Source organism: Embiotoca jacksoni, unplaced genomic scaffold (genome assembly GCF_022577435.1).
Source record: "Embiotoca jacksoni isolate LCO1_2020_lvr unplaced genomic scaffold, fEmbJac1.0.p SCAF_15, whole genome shotgun sequence".
Taxonomy (NCBI): Eukaryota; Metazoa; Chordata; class Actinopteri; family Embiotocidae; genus Embiotoca; species Embiotoca jacksoni.
Window position 1 is genome coordinate 14,176,590 of NW_027185285.1, and position 15,276 is coordinate 14,191,865.

The following is a 15,276-nucleotide window of genomic DNA, read 5'->3' on the forward strand; positions in this document are numbered from 1 at the left end:
GAAGATTTTTTTTTTTTTTTTTTTTTTTTTACATCCAGTTGACTACTTTGCTTTCATACAGTGGAACTTAAAAACGTACATTCATGGCTAAAATCAAACTGTGAGGAATGTAACCACTTAACCCCGAGAACATATTTGCCAATGAAAAAAATTCCAGCTTCACAACAACACCAAGTGTTTGTGTCAAAAAGATTCAACATTAATCATTCCAAAGATGACAAATCATCTACAATGAAAATCAACTTTTGGTAAAAAATAATATAATAGATTTTTATAAATTTTATAAAGCATGTGTCACCCACAAATACATTTTTCAGAAATGTAATTCAAATCGGGAGAACGGTCTATATCAACATTATTTATAATAGTAAGATAACTTTGGAGACATTTAAAATATATTAACTCGCCAATCAGTTTGTGCAACGGCTATTTGTGTATGTTGAACATGTAACTATTTAATGTCATAAATAAAGAATGTTCTCTTATGACTGGTAGAAAGATTATAAAATGCTGCCTGAAGGCTTCTCCTAGATTTCCCCCATGCGGAACAAAAGATTAGTTAGGCGCAGTTGACACGGACCACTTACCGTTAGGACCAAGTGAGCGGAAGTTGTGTTCCTTGCTTGCGGAGGTCAAGTACAAGTCCTGAGCATCAGGTACTTACAGGTAGTTTAATGTTTATATTTCCAGACTGTAAACATTGCGCATCATTTATCAGGGAGTAGTCAACATCTACTGTTCGGTGTCGGTATGCGAAACGATGTCAAAGTTGTTTTTTTAGCACGAAGCTAGCTGACGGGCTCCGGTTAGCCGTGTTGCTGATTTCGTGTTTTGACAGTTTTGCATCATTTCTTGTCCAAACAGGTCAAAGAGCTCCGTGAAGGTCCGGTGGAATAAATCCCCGCTCTTCCAGGACAAACGTTGACAAACCATCAGTCATGGTGAAGAAAAAGAGGCTTCGCCTGATCGCAGAAATGGCTCGGAAGATCCGGGCGTACCGGGAGCTCAAGTCCCGGCCACGGGAGTCCCAGAAGTACGCCCTGGACTATGAGACGATGAGGCGGCCTCTGACGGGGAAGATGCTGCCCGTGTTGGCCTGGCAGGATGTCCGCAGGGAGAGCCGCCTCTTCTCGCTGCTGGCGGGGATGAGGCTGTTCGGAGTGGGACGACTCTTCACCCGCAAGTCCTGGTTGGAGGAGCACACGGAGCCCAGCTACTGGCAGGTCACCAAGATCAAGGTGGACTACACCTCTGAGGTGAGGGCCACATCCATCCACCCACCATCCATCAATCATCCATCATCCACCCACCCATCCATCAATCATCCATCATCCATCCACCCACCCACCCACCATCCATCCATCCATCCATCCATCCATCCATCCACCCACCCATCCATCCATCCATCATCCATCATCCACCCCCCCATCCATCAATCATCCATCATCCATCCACCCACCCACCCACCCACCCAACCGTCATCCATCCATCCACCCACCCATCATCCATCCATCCACCCACCCATCAATCATCCATCCATCCATCCATCCATCCACCCACCCATCAATCATCCATCCATCCACCCATCCATCCACCCATCCATCCATCCATCATCCACCCACCCATCCATCAATCATCCATCATCCATCCACCCACCCACCCACCAACCCACCCACCATCCATCCATCCATCCATCCATCCATCCATCCATCCATCCACCCACCCATCCACCCACCCATCATCCATCCATCCACCCACCCATCAATCATCCATCCATCCATCCATCCATCCACCCACCCATCAATCATCCATCCACCCACCCATCCATCCACCCATCCATCCATCCATCATCCACCCACCCATCCATCAATCATCCATCATCCATCCACCCACCCACCCACCATCCATCCATCCATCCATCCATCCACCCACCCATCCATCCATCCATCATCCATCATCCACCCACCCATCCATCAATCATCCATCATCCATCCACCCACCCAACCGTCATCCATCCATCCACCCACCCATCATCCATCCATCCACCCACCCATCAATCATCCATCCATCCATCCATCCATCCATCCATCCGTCCATCCACCCACCCACCCACCCACCCACCCAACCGTCATCCATCCATCCACCCACCCATCATCCATCCATCCACCCACCCATCAATCATCCATCCATCCATCCATCCATCCATCCATCCATCCATCCACCCACCCACCCACCCACCCAACCGTCATCCATCCATCCACCCACCCATCAATCATCCATCCATCCACCCATCCATCCACCCATCCATCCATCCATCATCCATCCATCCACCCATCCATCCATCCATCCATCCATCATCCATCCATCCATCCAATGCTACACAGTGTCAAGTCAATAGGTGTAGAAATGTGTAAAGCATGTTTGCTTTAGCAGGGGGGTCAAATATAATATAATATAGTATAATATGATATGATATAATATAATATAAAATGCAGATAAAGTCCAACTTTGTTTCTTGTGTTTCCCAGAACATGGATCATGGCAGAGCTTGGGGCGTCCTCACATACAAAGGTAAGTTCAGACTCTACACAGAATGTAGGAACATTTATCTTAATCATTGTCACTGTTGGGAAGGTTACTTTTAAAATGTGACAGGTGACATATTACTAGTCAACCTGTTAAAATGTAATAAGTAATATAACTATTTTAAATACTTCATCAATATAATGTAACTTATTACATTTAATTACTTTTTGATTACGTTTCTTAGAAAAGTATTAAAGGTGAAAAGTCTTTAAAAAGTTTTTTTTTTTGGGAGAGGGATACTTTGGAGTGAATTGCACACAGTGTTTTGTATTTGTTTATTCATTTATCATATTTAATTTAACTTTTTATCAGTAGGTGTTATTTAATTTGTAATCTTCATTTAAAAAGTTATGTTTTTATGTATTTATCACTATTTGGATTTGATCTCAGTATTTTTGAAATCTCCAGAATATTTGTCACAATCTGTCTGGAGTTGTAGCCCAGCGATTTTTTTTTTTTTTTTTTCTGCATTAAAAGAAAAAGAATGTAATTCTTTTCTAAACAAACTGTACTTGGCAGGAAAACAGGAGAGTGAGGTCAAGGAGATGGACAAGGTGATGTACCATGACTGGCGCCTGGTTCCCAAACACATCGAGCAGCAGTTCAAGGACTTTGAGCCGCTCCCCGAGCCGCCCGTGCGCTACGTCCACTACCCTCCGCTGCTCCGCGCCATGCTGCTGTCCCAGCACCACGAAGCGGGAGGCGGTGCGGTGGCTGAGGAGCCGGTGTTGCCTTTAAGGAGGGACGTGTTGCTCAACAAAGACTATTTCCGCAGCCAGGAACAAGAGAGACAGAGGAGAGCGGGGACAGCGGTGTGACACCGACGTGCTGCTCAACCTGAAGACGAGTGTCGGACATCGTTAGACCAAATCAGTGTTGAGCAATGTCCTGTTTAATCCTGGACTCCAGTGAGTTCTGTGTTCATCTGATGCAGGCCTCTATGTGTTTGTATGTATCTGTGTAATATTCTAAACATTAAATCAGAGATAAAAATGTGTCCCCTTTAAGTGATTTTTGATGCATTACAGACTACTTCTTTCTAGCGATTACTAAAAATGCACCGTAAACACTCAGCTGCAGAAAAATCTGCAGACATGACTTCATTCTTTTTATGATCTAATAATGGTAATAACCAGAAAGGCAGCTGTTTTGTCCATTGACCACAAGGGGGAGAAGGCTTACACACTGATGGATACAGGTATTTTTACTTTTGTCTGGTTCGACCCTGAACTCACTGGGTGAACTGAGCAGGTTTGACATGCTCGCTCTCCTGTTAGTTTTGCTGCACCTGTTCCAGAAATCTAACTTTTATTATTCTTAAAGCCTCACCAACCCGTTAAATGTGATGTGACATGCTTGTAAATGTGCCTTGAGATCATGGTGTAAATGAACAGTATGACATTGTTCAGTGAACTACAGTATAGTTGTTGATTTTTATAATAATACAAAATAAGATACTGCAGGAGTCATTTGCAGTACACTGCAATTTCTACTGTGTACTTTAAGATTTGTATATATTTGCATAAGTTTCAGCTTTCTGATTCGCCTGGCTCTGCCCATAGCTTCATTTCTCCGTTTGAATTCACTCGGTGAATTTGGATCTGAGTGTGCCAGACACTCAAAGCAAATCTGAAGCTCCATCCATGAAGTAGGATATTGATCATGTCTCATAAATAGGATAATATGTCAAACATAGAGTCACTGTTGGTTTTTGGTTTTCTGCTGCTGTTCTGCCTGAACATGGTGCATATAAATGGTGTCACTTGTGTTTCACTGCCATATACCTCTAACATATAAACATGGTTTTATGTGGCATAAAAATGACAGCAGCATACCAATAGTACATAACAATAACAAAATACTTTTTTTTTTTTTTTTTTTACTAGGAATGTGCACAATTATGAGATGGTAGATCTAAATTTGTGAATAATTTACTGAGATCGGGTTACAACTTGGACATGCTATGACAAAATGATGGGGTGGTAGTATGGACTGTATGGGTGGTAGCCAATTAAAGACTTAAAAAGTTCGTGGCCACACAAAATCATTTTCGTGCACAAGATAATCATCTTTTCGAACTTTGTGAGCAACATATTACAGTGGCTACGTCACCATTTGGACTTTTTTTTATTTTATTTTTAAAATTAAAAATTTTAATTACATTTTATTTTATTTTAATTTGTTTTTAATTTGATCTATTTTGTTTCATAAGTGCCAACGGGTTTTTTTTTTCTTTCTTTATTTTCTGCGAGACATTTGCTGCTTGTCCTCGTGGCGGCCGGAACACCACGTGGTCGCGCTTTGGGTGCGTTCCTTAGCAACGTACGTGCGTCCGTAAGTCCTCCTTCCCATCTTCTTGCCCGTCCAGCACACACACCGCAGTTAGCTGCTGCGTCCACCGGCGACAATGATCTGCCTGTTTCTGTCTATCTTTGCTCACATCTTCCAGTCAGGTTGGTGATATTACATCTGTTTACAGGCTCGTCTTTCATTCGCAGCAGACCTCCAGGCTGATGTTCACCGGCTACTTTTCCTCACAGTTTCCAGGAGAAGCAGACAGACGCCTCGGCTAGCGGCAGGAAGCAGAGTTGGTGTCACGGAGCTCTCAGTAACTTAAACTTTGGTCGCTCGGCTTTTTAAATGTGACTAATAGCTCCAAAACTGTCGTGTTTTTTTTTGTTTTGTTTTTTTGTTTGTTCCGTTTCTCCGTCCTGGTTACGGCATGACTCGTGTGGACGAAACGCCAGTTAGCTCGTTTACTAGCGGCCACTTCGTGGAGCTTCCGGCGGCGGTGGTCCATGTGTCCTCCTCACTGGAAACACGGAGAGCTATTAACGCTGTTAACGCTATTAATAGCTCGACGTGTTATATAGAGCTGCCATTGGGGCCGCGAGGACTCGTGTGGAGCTCCGGGGCGCTGATTGGCTGCTTGCAGCCCGAGCAGACTGCAATGGGGACGAAAAAAAGGTCACGGGGAGATCTGCGCGAGCTGGAAGATTTGGTGATTAAACATGCGCGAATTGAAGAATCCGGTGAGACGCGCATCTTTTACACTCAGCCAGCTGTGGCTGTTGGGTTTGTAGTGGATCAGCTGTTCCCCCCCCCTGCTGAGCTCCTTGCAGTACGTGTGCAGCTCCCCCAAGCAGGGTCACCAAGTTCCCCCTCCACTAGGGTTAACTGTTGTGTTTACGTAATTCAAACGAGCGGCTTGTAAAACTAACAAATAAACAGTCAAAAGGTGGAGGCGTGATGTTTTAATGTTCGGGTTTGTATGTGTGCAGATCAACTGTCTCTTGGATCGGTGCCGCAAATGGGGTTTAATTGATTCATTTCGCAACAATAGAATTAGGAAATACGATTAGATAAAACATGTTGGGGGAGGAGGAGGAGGAGAGGGGGGGGGGGGGCAGATGGGTCAAGACAATACAAGAAAAGAAACCGACAAAGGGAATTTGGTCTGTTTTTGTGCCAGAGATGGTGGACGGCTGCAGCCGTGCGTAAAACTGTATTTGGGCCGATGGAGCTCCTGAATCTAAAACACGAGTCTGCCCGAAGCCGCCGGTCGGTCCCCTTCACCCCCGAGGTGCACGCAGCAGCTCCGAGCTGTCGCTGCTCATGTCAAACACTAAGTTGCTGGTTCTGTGTCGGCTGCAGGCTGGACCGGGCTGAACGAGCGCACCTTCATCGCCGTGAAACCAGACGGCGTGCAGCGGAGACTGGTGGGAGAAATCGTGCGTCGCTTTGAGAAGAAAGGGTTCAAACTTGTGGGCCTCAAACTTTTGCAGGTCTTTCTTCTTTTTTTCTTTTTTTTTTTTTTGTGACTCACATTTCCAAATAAGTTTTTTTTTTAAATTTATTTATTTTTTTATCAATGACCCAGATACATATTCAGGGTTTAGCGCAGGAAGTGAACGTTAGTATTAGTAGTAGTAGTAAAGTGTGTGTTTGTAAACCAGGCGTCGGAGGATGTTCTTCGGGACCACTACTGGGACCTGAGGAGTAAGCCCTTCTTCAGCGGACTGATAACCTACATGAGCTCTGGACCGGTCGTTGCCATGGTGAGCTTCTCCAGCGGTGCTGCTCGCATGTCCGCAGGATACTGAAGGCTCTGCTTCTTTATGCTCATTTGCATGCTGGAACTACAGAGCTGTGTTTGTGGTTGTTCAGGTGTGGCAGGGTTTGGACGTAGTCAAGACGGCGCGGAGGATGCTGGGAGAGACCAACCCTGCAGACTCGCTGCCGGGGACCGTCCGAGGAGATTACTGCGTGGAGGTGGGCAGGTGAGAGCCGAGGACTTTACTCTCCTCCTCTGGAGGGAAGCAGGAGGGAGACGTCTGTTCTGGCCGGAGACTTTCTGCGTGGAGTTTAATGTTCTTGCTGCGTGGGTTTTCTCCATCAGTCCACGGACTTGCCTGTTTGGATAATTGGTGACTCTGAATCGGCCGTCGGTGTGAAAGTGAGCGTGAATGGTCGCGTGTCTTCCTGTAATGGACTGGACCTGTCCTCGGTGTTACTCTGCTGGGATGGACAGCAGCAGCCCTACTGCACTGCTACTCTTATGTTGTATTGAAATGTGCACGTAAAAGTAAAAGAAAAAACATTAAGAGCCAGAAGAAGACGCTGCAAATACTTATATATATATATATAGATATAGATATATTTGTTGTAATAATTCTAAATACATTTTCAAGCCAAAGCACCAGACAGTCGCTTGTTCCTGCTTTACTTTGTTTTCGTGAACTAAATATCTTTCATCAGACATTTGAGGGATCAACTTGGAAGGAATCCATTTTTCTATTTGGTTAATCAAAATAAAAAAAATCATTGACCCGGGAACTTCCACTTTATATTTGTGAAACTGATAAAATGCTTATACAAATTCTTTTTTTTTTTTTTTTTTTAAGTCTGCCTCATTGTAAATGTGTGTGTGTGTGTGTGTGTGTGTGTGTGTGTGTGTGTGTGTGTGTGTGTGTGTGTGTGTGTGTGTGTGTGTTTTGCAGGAACGTGATCCACGGCAGCGACTCGGTGGGGAGCGCCCAGAAGGAAATCTCTCTGTGGTTTCGTCACAGCGAGCTTCAGTGCTGGGAGGACAGCAGCAGCCACTGGATCTACAACTGAGGGTCCACGTGTGCTTTCTTCGACGCCATCCTTTATGTAAACTAGCGTTTGTTTTTGTTTGTTTGTTTTTATGTGGGTGTCAATAGCAGACATCCCCTCATACCTCTGACAAATATTTTCTGGCTTTAGTAGTTTTGTAGGCGAACAGAGAAAAAGAGTCTCGCTGGATTTCTCTAAGCTGAAGTTTAGAGAAGCTGAAGCTATAAGATGAAGTGCACAAAGTGAGCAAACAGGCTGATCAGAAACTCGACAGTGTCGGCTCACCTTTTGATCGTAGTGGGTTTTTTTTTTTTTCTGTTCAGAGCATTAGCTCATGTTGTCGGTTTCTAAGCAACAAAGTTACTTTGAAGCAATATTCATGGTGTCCATCATGAGATAACACATCAGGGGAACGGCTGCATTAAATCCGCCCTTCATTTCCATTAAGCTTGATTTATATCACGTCTCCATAGCAACATGGAAACAGTTTTTTTTTTTTTTTTTTTTAAAGTTGCACACAACAGTGTTTGTATTGTATTAATTCAGCTGAAATGTGTGTGACACATTCAGATTTATTTTTTTTGCACTTGGAATAAGATTCTTTTACAGTTTCCTTCTGCGACAGGCATTGCAATGAAGAAAAACAAATGAGGTCAATTAATCAACACTATTCTTGCCTTTTTACACATTCAGGATTTGAAGTCCAAAACCTGACGGGGTGCAAACATACATCACATGTCACATTATGAGGAAGTACTTGAATGTAAAGTTTCCAACTACAGAGAGCAAATAGCTCTTATTATGGTTTTGTAATTTCATGCACTAATCATATGATGCTCAGTTTCCAAATAAAAGTGAAACTGCACTGAATGAAGTTCACTGTCATGTTGTTTCGTTAAAAACCAGTTTGGCCACATTCGTGCTTTTATCAGTTATTAAGATGAACCAATAACTATTTTCAAATGCTTAAAGTGACACACACACACACACACACACATCAATCAGAATTGTTTTCAGCACACAAATATGTTTAATATTTAATCCACACAGATAGAGATCAATGCAAGAATTTCCATACTGAACAAAGAGGATGGGCTTCAGTGCGTCTGGAGATTTACAGTAATCCCTGTACATATACTGACAACACGCCACCGTCCACCTGCTTCACACCGAACCGTCCGATCAACAGCCAGTCAGATGAGAGAAATAAGTTTCGGCCCGAACCCTCGACACGTTCAAATCGGCCCGTTTCACCGGATGTTGTGACCTTTGATTTCCATCTCGCTGCTGCAGGAGCACCAGACACTTCCTGTCATTTAGACTACAGAGCCAGACAGCTTCACCGTTAACCACAATCTGAAAAGTAAACCAAGACTTCAAGCATGCTGTTCCCTCACACCCTCTCAAAGACTCTGTTGATCCGCCATCACCTGACATCCGCGTCCATTAACTCCACTCCCACAGGCTCCGTGTGGCGGCATGAGCGGTTATGGATCGCTGATTGGCTCTTGTTGATAAAATCAGATTTGTGGTGGAAACGCAAGTCCGAGTTATCATTTTCATCGCATTTTTTTTATTTTGTTTGAAATTTTTTTGGGGGAGCATTTGATTGCATGTTGGGGCTCTGGGCGTGTCTTTTAAGATGAGGTGGAGGTTTCACAGATGACAAACTTAATGGAGGAGGATGAGGAGTAACTCTGGGGAAGATGCAGGACGATCGAGGTACATATAGGAGGAGATACGGTGTGCTTACAGGGTGAATATAAGATCGATACAGAGGAGGGAGGTAGTTATGAGGCTGGGTTACAAGGCTCATGAAGATAGTTACAAGGCCCTGGGTGGGACAGACAGGATGGCAGGCAGATTACTAGATCAGAGGAGGTACTTACAAGGCATTAAAGTTACAAGGTGACGGGGCAGGAGGGGGTATCATAGTTACATGGGGACCATACACGGCTTGAGGGGTCGTTTTAGAGCCAAGGGGGAACTTTTACATGACCGGGGATAATTACAAGGTTTGGGTGGCTCGAAGCTTCTTTTTTTTTTTTTTGGAGGGGGTGGAGGGGATTTCTTCAAGGAGGAGGGTGGTGGTGTGTTAAAGCAGGTCCATGTGTCACTCGGGTACGTAGGACACCTGCCAGACGATGATGTGGCTGCGCTCAGCTTTGCAGAAAACAGTTTTTATCTGCGACGCCCCGCCGCTCTCTCCTTCCTCCGTCTCGTCATCCTCTCCGTCCCCTGAAGGAAAAAAAAAACACATCGACACAGAACTGAAGCGCCGCAACGTGTTTCAACGTGCTTTCACGTTTACATATTTTTGTTGAAATGTTCGGACTATTATTTCAATATTTGCACAGATTTTGGTTGTGAGCGTAATGTTGTTGTAAGAGTAGTGCGAGTGCGAGCGGTGAAGAATTACAAATCGTTAAACGATGTATGTTCAGCTTATTGTGAAAAATTTAATGAGATGGTGTTTTGCCAATGTAGAGATGACCTTTGACCTGGGCATTATTTAGAACCAGAAGTGTTCGCTGCCCTCCAGTGGTCATAGTGAGGAACAACAATACTACAAATAAAACCAATGGCTAATGTTTAATATCATATTTTACATTTATTATTATTATTATTATTATTTATTATATATTTTTACATTCATATATATATATATTATATAATTGTTATTTATATTATTATATTATATTGGTAAAACTGTTTAACCACAGTTTTGCGGTGTGTCTGTGTGTGTTTATCTTTCTAAACACACTCTTAAAAAGAGTTGAGGGAAATGACTACAGATTAGTGACTTTACTGCCCCCAGTGGTCATAGTCAGGAACTGCAACACTAAACTGAACTGAACTGGAGCGTGGCGATGCAGTTCTTCTCTGTGGCCTCTTGGGGGCAACAAGAACGGGTGATTTTAAAATAATTACGCTTAGCTTCTCGTTGTTTAGCGTGAATACAGACATGATACCACGCAACACCTCTGGGGAGTACTTTCAAAATAAAGTGATCGCAGTAAAAAAGACTGCGTGCTACCCTTTTAGTTTTTATGTGCTGCACTTTCTCCTTCTGACCACTGGAGGGCAGTAATCATATGAATCGACCTAATATTGTTATGAACAAGGAATAAATATCCAGATAAAGATAAGATACACAGATACACACACAGATAAATGAATTGATGAAATATATTTTGATAATTGCCATTTTATCCTACGTTTTATTTTGTTTCTGTAATTTAATATCCTGCGTCCCTTATAAGGACCCCTGAAAAGAGACAATAGACAATATACTGATCAAATATCAACATGCAGAAAGCATGCTGAAAAGCACTTCCTCTAACTCCTCCAGATGTTGGTTGTGTCACACACTGATACAACCGCGTGCAGCTTCTGGTTTGTGGACAGGTGTGATTGCTCACCTATACGGAAGTCGATGTAGCCTTCTCCTCCGCTCAGCACCAACACGTTGTGGATGCTCTGCGCCTCCATCTCCGTGGGCGCTGCAGAGCCCTGTTCCTCTGATGGGCTGTCCAGCACGCTGCCGTTCAGGGTGGCCAGAACATTGCCTGTCACAAAAATAAATCAATCAAAATAAGAAATCAAGAGGTTAAAGACATTAACTGACACATTGCAGGTGTGTAACCATTGTTCATCGAAAGACGTTAAATGTCTCCATCTGTTTATTGCATCTGAACCAAATGATCCAAGAATGTTGCCGTGTTTCCAAATGACAGAATTCCCTTTGCACACTAATAAATCGTGCTCTTACATGTGAGGACTCTTCCTTGTGTAGTGCAGGAATTTTGACAGAATAGTGTTGTTTTAAATCGCACACTGTTGTTCTGCACTGACCGGAAATGACCTCAGCACGTGAACACATCTGGAGTTTTAATTATTTCACCCACAAATTAACATATTCATGTTCTTTACCACATTCAATAAGCACATTGATTCTTCTGTCCTGTAGCAGTAGTGAAAAATAAACAATTTTGTTCACTGTTCAGAAACAGCTTCCTCAGAAGCCTTAATTTGAAAATCCTTGGTGTCGGTGGCCCCGCCCCTTCCTCTCCTTCAGCCTCACTGATGTCTCACTGGTCTGAAACACTGGTTATCTAATTCTCAGTAGACCGTGGAGCTTTGTAGAAATACTTATTGCTGATTAATAATTACTGAAAACAATGACAAATGTTTTTCACAGCTAAAGCTCGGTACTGTCACAGATTCATGCGGCCTCGATATTTGTCTTTCCACATACAGGATAATTCAGATGTTGCTAGTTTTACAGTGTTGAGGTCAAATTCGGAGGAAAAGCGGTGAACATGAGCAGATAGCCCGGCCTGGAGCTTACCCGGTACAGAGACGAAGAACTTGACAGCATCGCGGTGTCCATGGAAACACAGCTGGGCCTGTGCCATCGAGCAGTAGGGGATGAAGCTGCCGCTGCTCTTCTCGGAACCGTCGTCTCCGTAGACATGGATCACCCCGCCGGACGATGTAGGAGACACCTTATTGGCTGATGGAGTGAGAAGCCAACCAGTCACTAATATTCACGAGCATTTCACATTTGGGAGCACGACACGGGCACGAGAAAAACTAAAAACATCTATTGAGGAAAAACCACCAAGAACATCCACATTTGCTCACAGATCAACTGAAAGATGTTTCAGAAAAGTTTTGCGATCTGAAACACACCCCGTGCATGCAACAGATGTGGTACACGATACCTTTTGGTCACCGATGCAAAACGTCACAAATAATAAACAGCATGCAAAGCAGCTAACGGCTGAAGCACTGTTCTGATTGTAAAGTTGAAAATAACATCCTTTGCACACAGAATAGTTTTGGGGACCTACAGCTCACAGATAAAAGAGGACTTATTGAGTGCTGGATTTGAACCCGTGTAACTAACGCATATTGAAACAGGGCTTAACGGTGCAGAGGAGGTCTGCAGACATGACACTGTTTGAGGGGACATGAAGGTTTGACTGGGTGAGAACAGGTAGATCACAACAGCAGGAGGTTGGGAGCGCTACCACTTACCCCTCAAACCCAGGAGCTGTCCCCGGTGAAGGACCACCGCTACGGGAGGAGGAGGAGGAGGAGTAGGAGGAGAAGGAGGAGGAGGAGGACGGAAGGAGAGCAGGAGAAAGAGGAAAGTAACAGTAATAGTTATGACCAAGACAAGAAAGAAGTGAAACCACTGAGGGAGGAGAGAAATACAGAAAAGTGGGAGGAGTCGTGGAGTTCATGGGGAGAAAAGAGGGTGGAGCTAAAGAGAACTCCGATAAACAGCTGCAGGAGGTGTCAACAATTCAACAAAAATCACCTGCTGCTCTGCTTTTTTTTTTTTTTTTTTTTTAACAGACAACTGCAGAACCAAGTCAGGCCAAATTCAATTTGAATACTGAGACAATTTGACAACGTTTGGGTCATGAAGCTGTTGCAAATAAATCTAAATACATTTCAGCCAAAAAGTGATCTGATGCTGCTGGATTCATATTCACGCCAAAAACGAATCCCTCGTTCCCTCAGACGACTCGACAGACCACTGCAACCTCAAACCGTTAGTCTGCTGATAAACTTTTTCAAACGCGGAGTCACATTTTTGTTGCGAGTCACCCGTCATACAAATAAAACTCAAGACTCACTCTCCGTCAGTGGGATGGAGATGATCACACCGTTTCCAGTCCCCACCCAAAGACGATTCCCACCAATCAGAAGCGCTGTGATTCGCACAAAGGAGAAGCCCAGCTTGCCGGTACCTGTGAGTTACAAGCAGAGTGAGCGGAGCGCGCCTGAGGACTGAACCGGCTGCACGTCTGTCAGGAAATAAAGTGGCTTCAGTGAAATATGAAATAAATGGGATCATTCTGGAGGACAAGTCACCACTAACTCACCCAGCATCTTGCTGACGTATGGCTCGATGTCTACATCCTGGAGGTGCTGGTGTGTGTGCGCGTGGTAGAGTCGCAGGGTCGAGTCTAGCCGGATCGACACCCACACGCCGTCGCCGATCCACGCCAGCTGCCGTACCTGACTCTCCCTGCGAGGGTGGGCGTCGAAGGACTTCTGAAGAGAAGAATCAGAGGTGGAAAAAAAAAAAAAAAATCAGCGCTTTATTTATTTACGATGAAAGAAAATAAAAAGTCAGTGAAAAGTGCTGCACCGTATAAAAGACGAGACCGATCATGTGACATGACTCACCTCGATATGCATGCTTTTGGGCTGAATGACGTGGATCTTGTTCTTGTAGCCGCACCACACTTTATCGTGGACCACGGCCATGCAGCGGATGGAGTGATGAGGTCGACCGAGGTCCATGAGGTGGTAGTTGGACAGATCCCACTGGCCATCTGTAGACAGAAACACACGGCAGGTGGCAGCAGGTTCCGCTTTCATTCACGATTGCACGAAACACAAATACTAAAAGCATGAACTTTTATCATCGATTCATCTGTGACTCGCGCTTTAAAAAGAAGCTCACTCATCCATTTTTAACAGTTAAATCCAACACATTACAGGTTTCCTGTGAAAACCCTTCATCTCTAATTGTGGTGATTTACTAGTTCAATCAGATGATACGGAGCCTGAATGAAGATAAGTTACCGTCTGCGTTTGATGTCAACTGGAACAGACCAGATGTTTGATGTTTGATGTATCGTAACGTCATGAAACAAATACGTAAAATGTCAAATACCCTCCGATCTGTGGAAGATGGCGAGCGTCCCATCAGCGAGGGCGACCAGCACACGACCTTTCACATGCCTGCAATTAAAGGGGAGACGCACTGTTGGAGGAACTCAAGACAGACTTGAGGATACTGAGATCCTGATAATCTGCCAACATCTGAAACATGATGTCATGAAGAAGGAAGTGCGGTGATGTTGTTCTTACACCAGACTGAGCACTGAGTCTTTGAGTTTGATGGAGTGGAGACATTTCTTCCAGTTTCCAACAGCTGAGTGGACGTAGAGCCTTGAAGGAAAAACAGAAGCAAGTTACTCCGGAACAAACGACATGAAATTAATATGTTTGTCTTGGATGGAGGATACAAGCACGCAATTTACATGTGTATCAAAAATAATGTGCATTATGACGATTTCAGCACGTGGGGAATTGTCGTACTGCGGAGGGCAATGTAGTCCTAAAATAATATCACGATATTTAAAATGATATCATGATATTCAAAATAATATCATAATATTTAAAATAATATCACTATATTTAAAAACATATCATGATATTTAATGTGATAACAATATTCTTAATGTTACGACAAAATACTGAAAAATATTTTATAATTAATTTCAAGAACACATGAGATACAGTCAGATATGGCACACCCCTACATCCTACGTTGTTAGTTTAAGACTAATCCATTTATCACTTACATTTTTATGAGTTAAACATGCTTTCTTATTTTTTTTTATTTGGGACCACATTAATTGAAATTAACCACATTAATTGAAATTAAATGTGTCAGATTTAGTCAAAAGGCTTATTTTCATCTGCAGTGACTGCAGATTGACGACATATTATATAAAATATTAAAAACAAACAAGATATACAAAACGGAGGCAGAACACCTCC

General features: G+C 43.6%; 3 protein-coding genes across 26 annotated transcripts in view; 2 read left to right on the top strand and 1 right to left on the bottom strand.

Moving 5' to 3' along the window:
- The first annotated feature begins 582 nt into the window (after nucleotides 1–582).
- On the top strand, nucleotides 583–3,583 carry mrps34 (mitochondrial ribosomal protein S34). Of its 2 annotated transcripts, none has more exons than XM_069149770.1 (4): nucleotides 583–666; nucleotides 865–1,256; nucleotides 2,529–2,571; nucleotides 3,106–3,583. In XM_069149770.1, exons 2-4 carry the CDS (start codon nucleotides 939–941, stop codon nucleotides 3,402–3,404), a joined length of 660 nt encoding a protein of 219 aa, XP_069005871.1. In that variant the 5' UTR covers nucleotides 583–666; nucleotides 865–938; the 3' UTR covers nucleotides 3,405–3,583. The 2 variants fall into 2 exon arrangements, with proteins under 2 accessions (XP_069005871.1, XP_069005872.1); XM_069149771.1 differs by having other exon boundaries at nucleotides 583–656.
- Nucleotides 3,584–4,920: 1,337 nt separating this feature from the next.
- nme3 (NME/NM23 nucleoside diphosphate kinase 3) lies at nucleotides 4,921–8,553 on the top strand. Of its 2 annotated transcripts, none has more exons than XM_069149797.1 (5): nucleotides 4,921–5,039; nucleotides 6,241–6,371; nucleotides 6,543–6,644; nucleotides 6,754–6,866; nucleotides 7,587–8,553. In XM_069149797.1, the coding sequence occupies exons 1-5, from the start codon at nucleotides 4,994–4,996 to the stop codon at nucleotides 7,702–7,704; spliced, it is 510 nt and encodes a 169-aa protein (XP_069005898.1). In that variant the 5' UTR covers nucleotides 4,921–4,993; the 3' UTR covers nucleotides 7,705–8,553. The 2 variants fall into 2 exon arrangements, with proteins under 2 accessions (XP_069005898.1, XP_069005897.1); XM_069149796.1 differs by lacking the exon at nucleotides 4,921–5,039 and adding an exon at nucleotides 5,048–5,618.
- Nucleotides 8,554–8,690: 137 nt separating this feature from the next.
- mapk8ip3 (mitogen-activated protein kinase 8 interacting protein 3) overlaps nucleotides 8,691–15,276 on the bottom strand; it is a 33,590-nt gene continuing 27,004 nt past the window's right edge. For 19 of the 22 annotated variants that reach the window (XM_069149787.1, XM_069149778.1, XM_069149786.1 and 16 more), the window contains 9 exons: nucleotides 14,581–14,661; nucleotides 14,384–14,451; nucleotides 13,891–14,039; nucleotides 13,584–13,755; nucleotides 13,335–13,448; nucleotides 12,727–12,765; nucleotides 12,035–12,199; nucleotides 11,106–11,252; nucleotides 8,691–9,921 (listed from right to left, as the gene is read on the bottom strand). In XM_069149787.1, the coding sequence (XP_069005888.1) occupies nucleotides 9,797–9,921; nucleotides 11,106–11,252; nucleotides 12,035–12,199; nucleotides 12,727–12,765; nucleotides 13,335–13,448; nucleotides 13,584–13,755; nucleotides 13,891–14,039; nucleotides 14,384–14,451; nucleotides 14,581–14,661 (1,060 nt within the window). In that variant the 3' untranslated portion in view covers nucleotides 8,691–9,796. The remainder of the gene's footprint in view (nucleotides 9,922–11,105; nucleotides 11,253–12,034; nucleotides 12,200–12,726; nucleotides 12,766–13,334; nucleotides 13,449–13,583; nucleotides 13,756–13,890; nucleotides 14,040–14,383; nucleotides 14,452–14,580; nucleotides 14,662–15,276) is intronic. The other 3 variants (XM_069149794.1, XM_069149781.1, XM_069149775.1) reach the window with 2 other exon arrangements.

Excerpts from the sequence above, each read along its gene's own strand:
- nme3 (XM_069149796.1), top strand. The coding sequence starts at position 5,309 with ATGACTCGTGTGGACGAAACGCCAGTTAGCTCGTTTACTAGCGGCCAC. Across the intron at positions 5,619-6,240 it reads TGCGCGAATTGAAGAATCCG|GCTGGACCGGGCTGAACGAG; the intron begins GTGAGACGCGCA and ends TGTCGGCTGCAG. Across the intron at positions 6,372-6,542 it reads TGGGCCTCAAACTTTTGCAG|GCGTCGGAGGATGTTCTTCG; the intron begins GTCTTTCTTCTT and ends TTTGTAAACCAG.
- mrps34 (XM_069149770.1), top strand. The coding sequence starts at position 939 with ATGGTGAAGAAAAAGAGGCTTCGCCTGATCGCAGAAATGGCTCGGAAG. Across the intron at positions 1,257-2,528 it reads AGGTGGACTACACCTCTGAG|AACATGGATCATGGCAGAGC; the intron begins GTGAGGGCCACA and ends TGTGTTTCCCAG. Across the intron at positions 2,572-3,105 it reads GGGCGTCCTCACATACAAAG|GAAAACAGGAGAGTGAGGTC; the intron begins GTAAGTTCAGAC and ends TGTACTTGGCAG.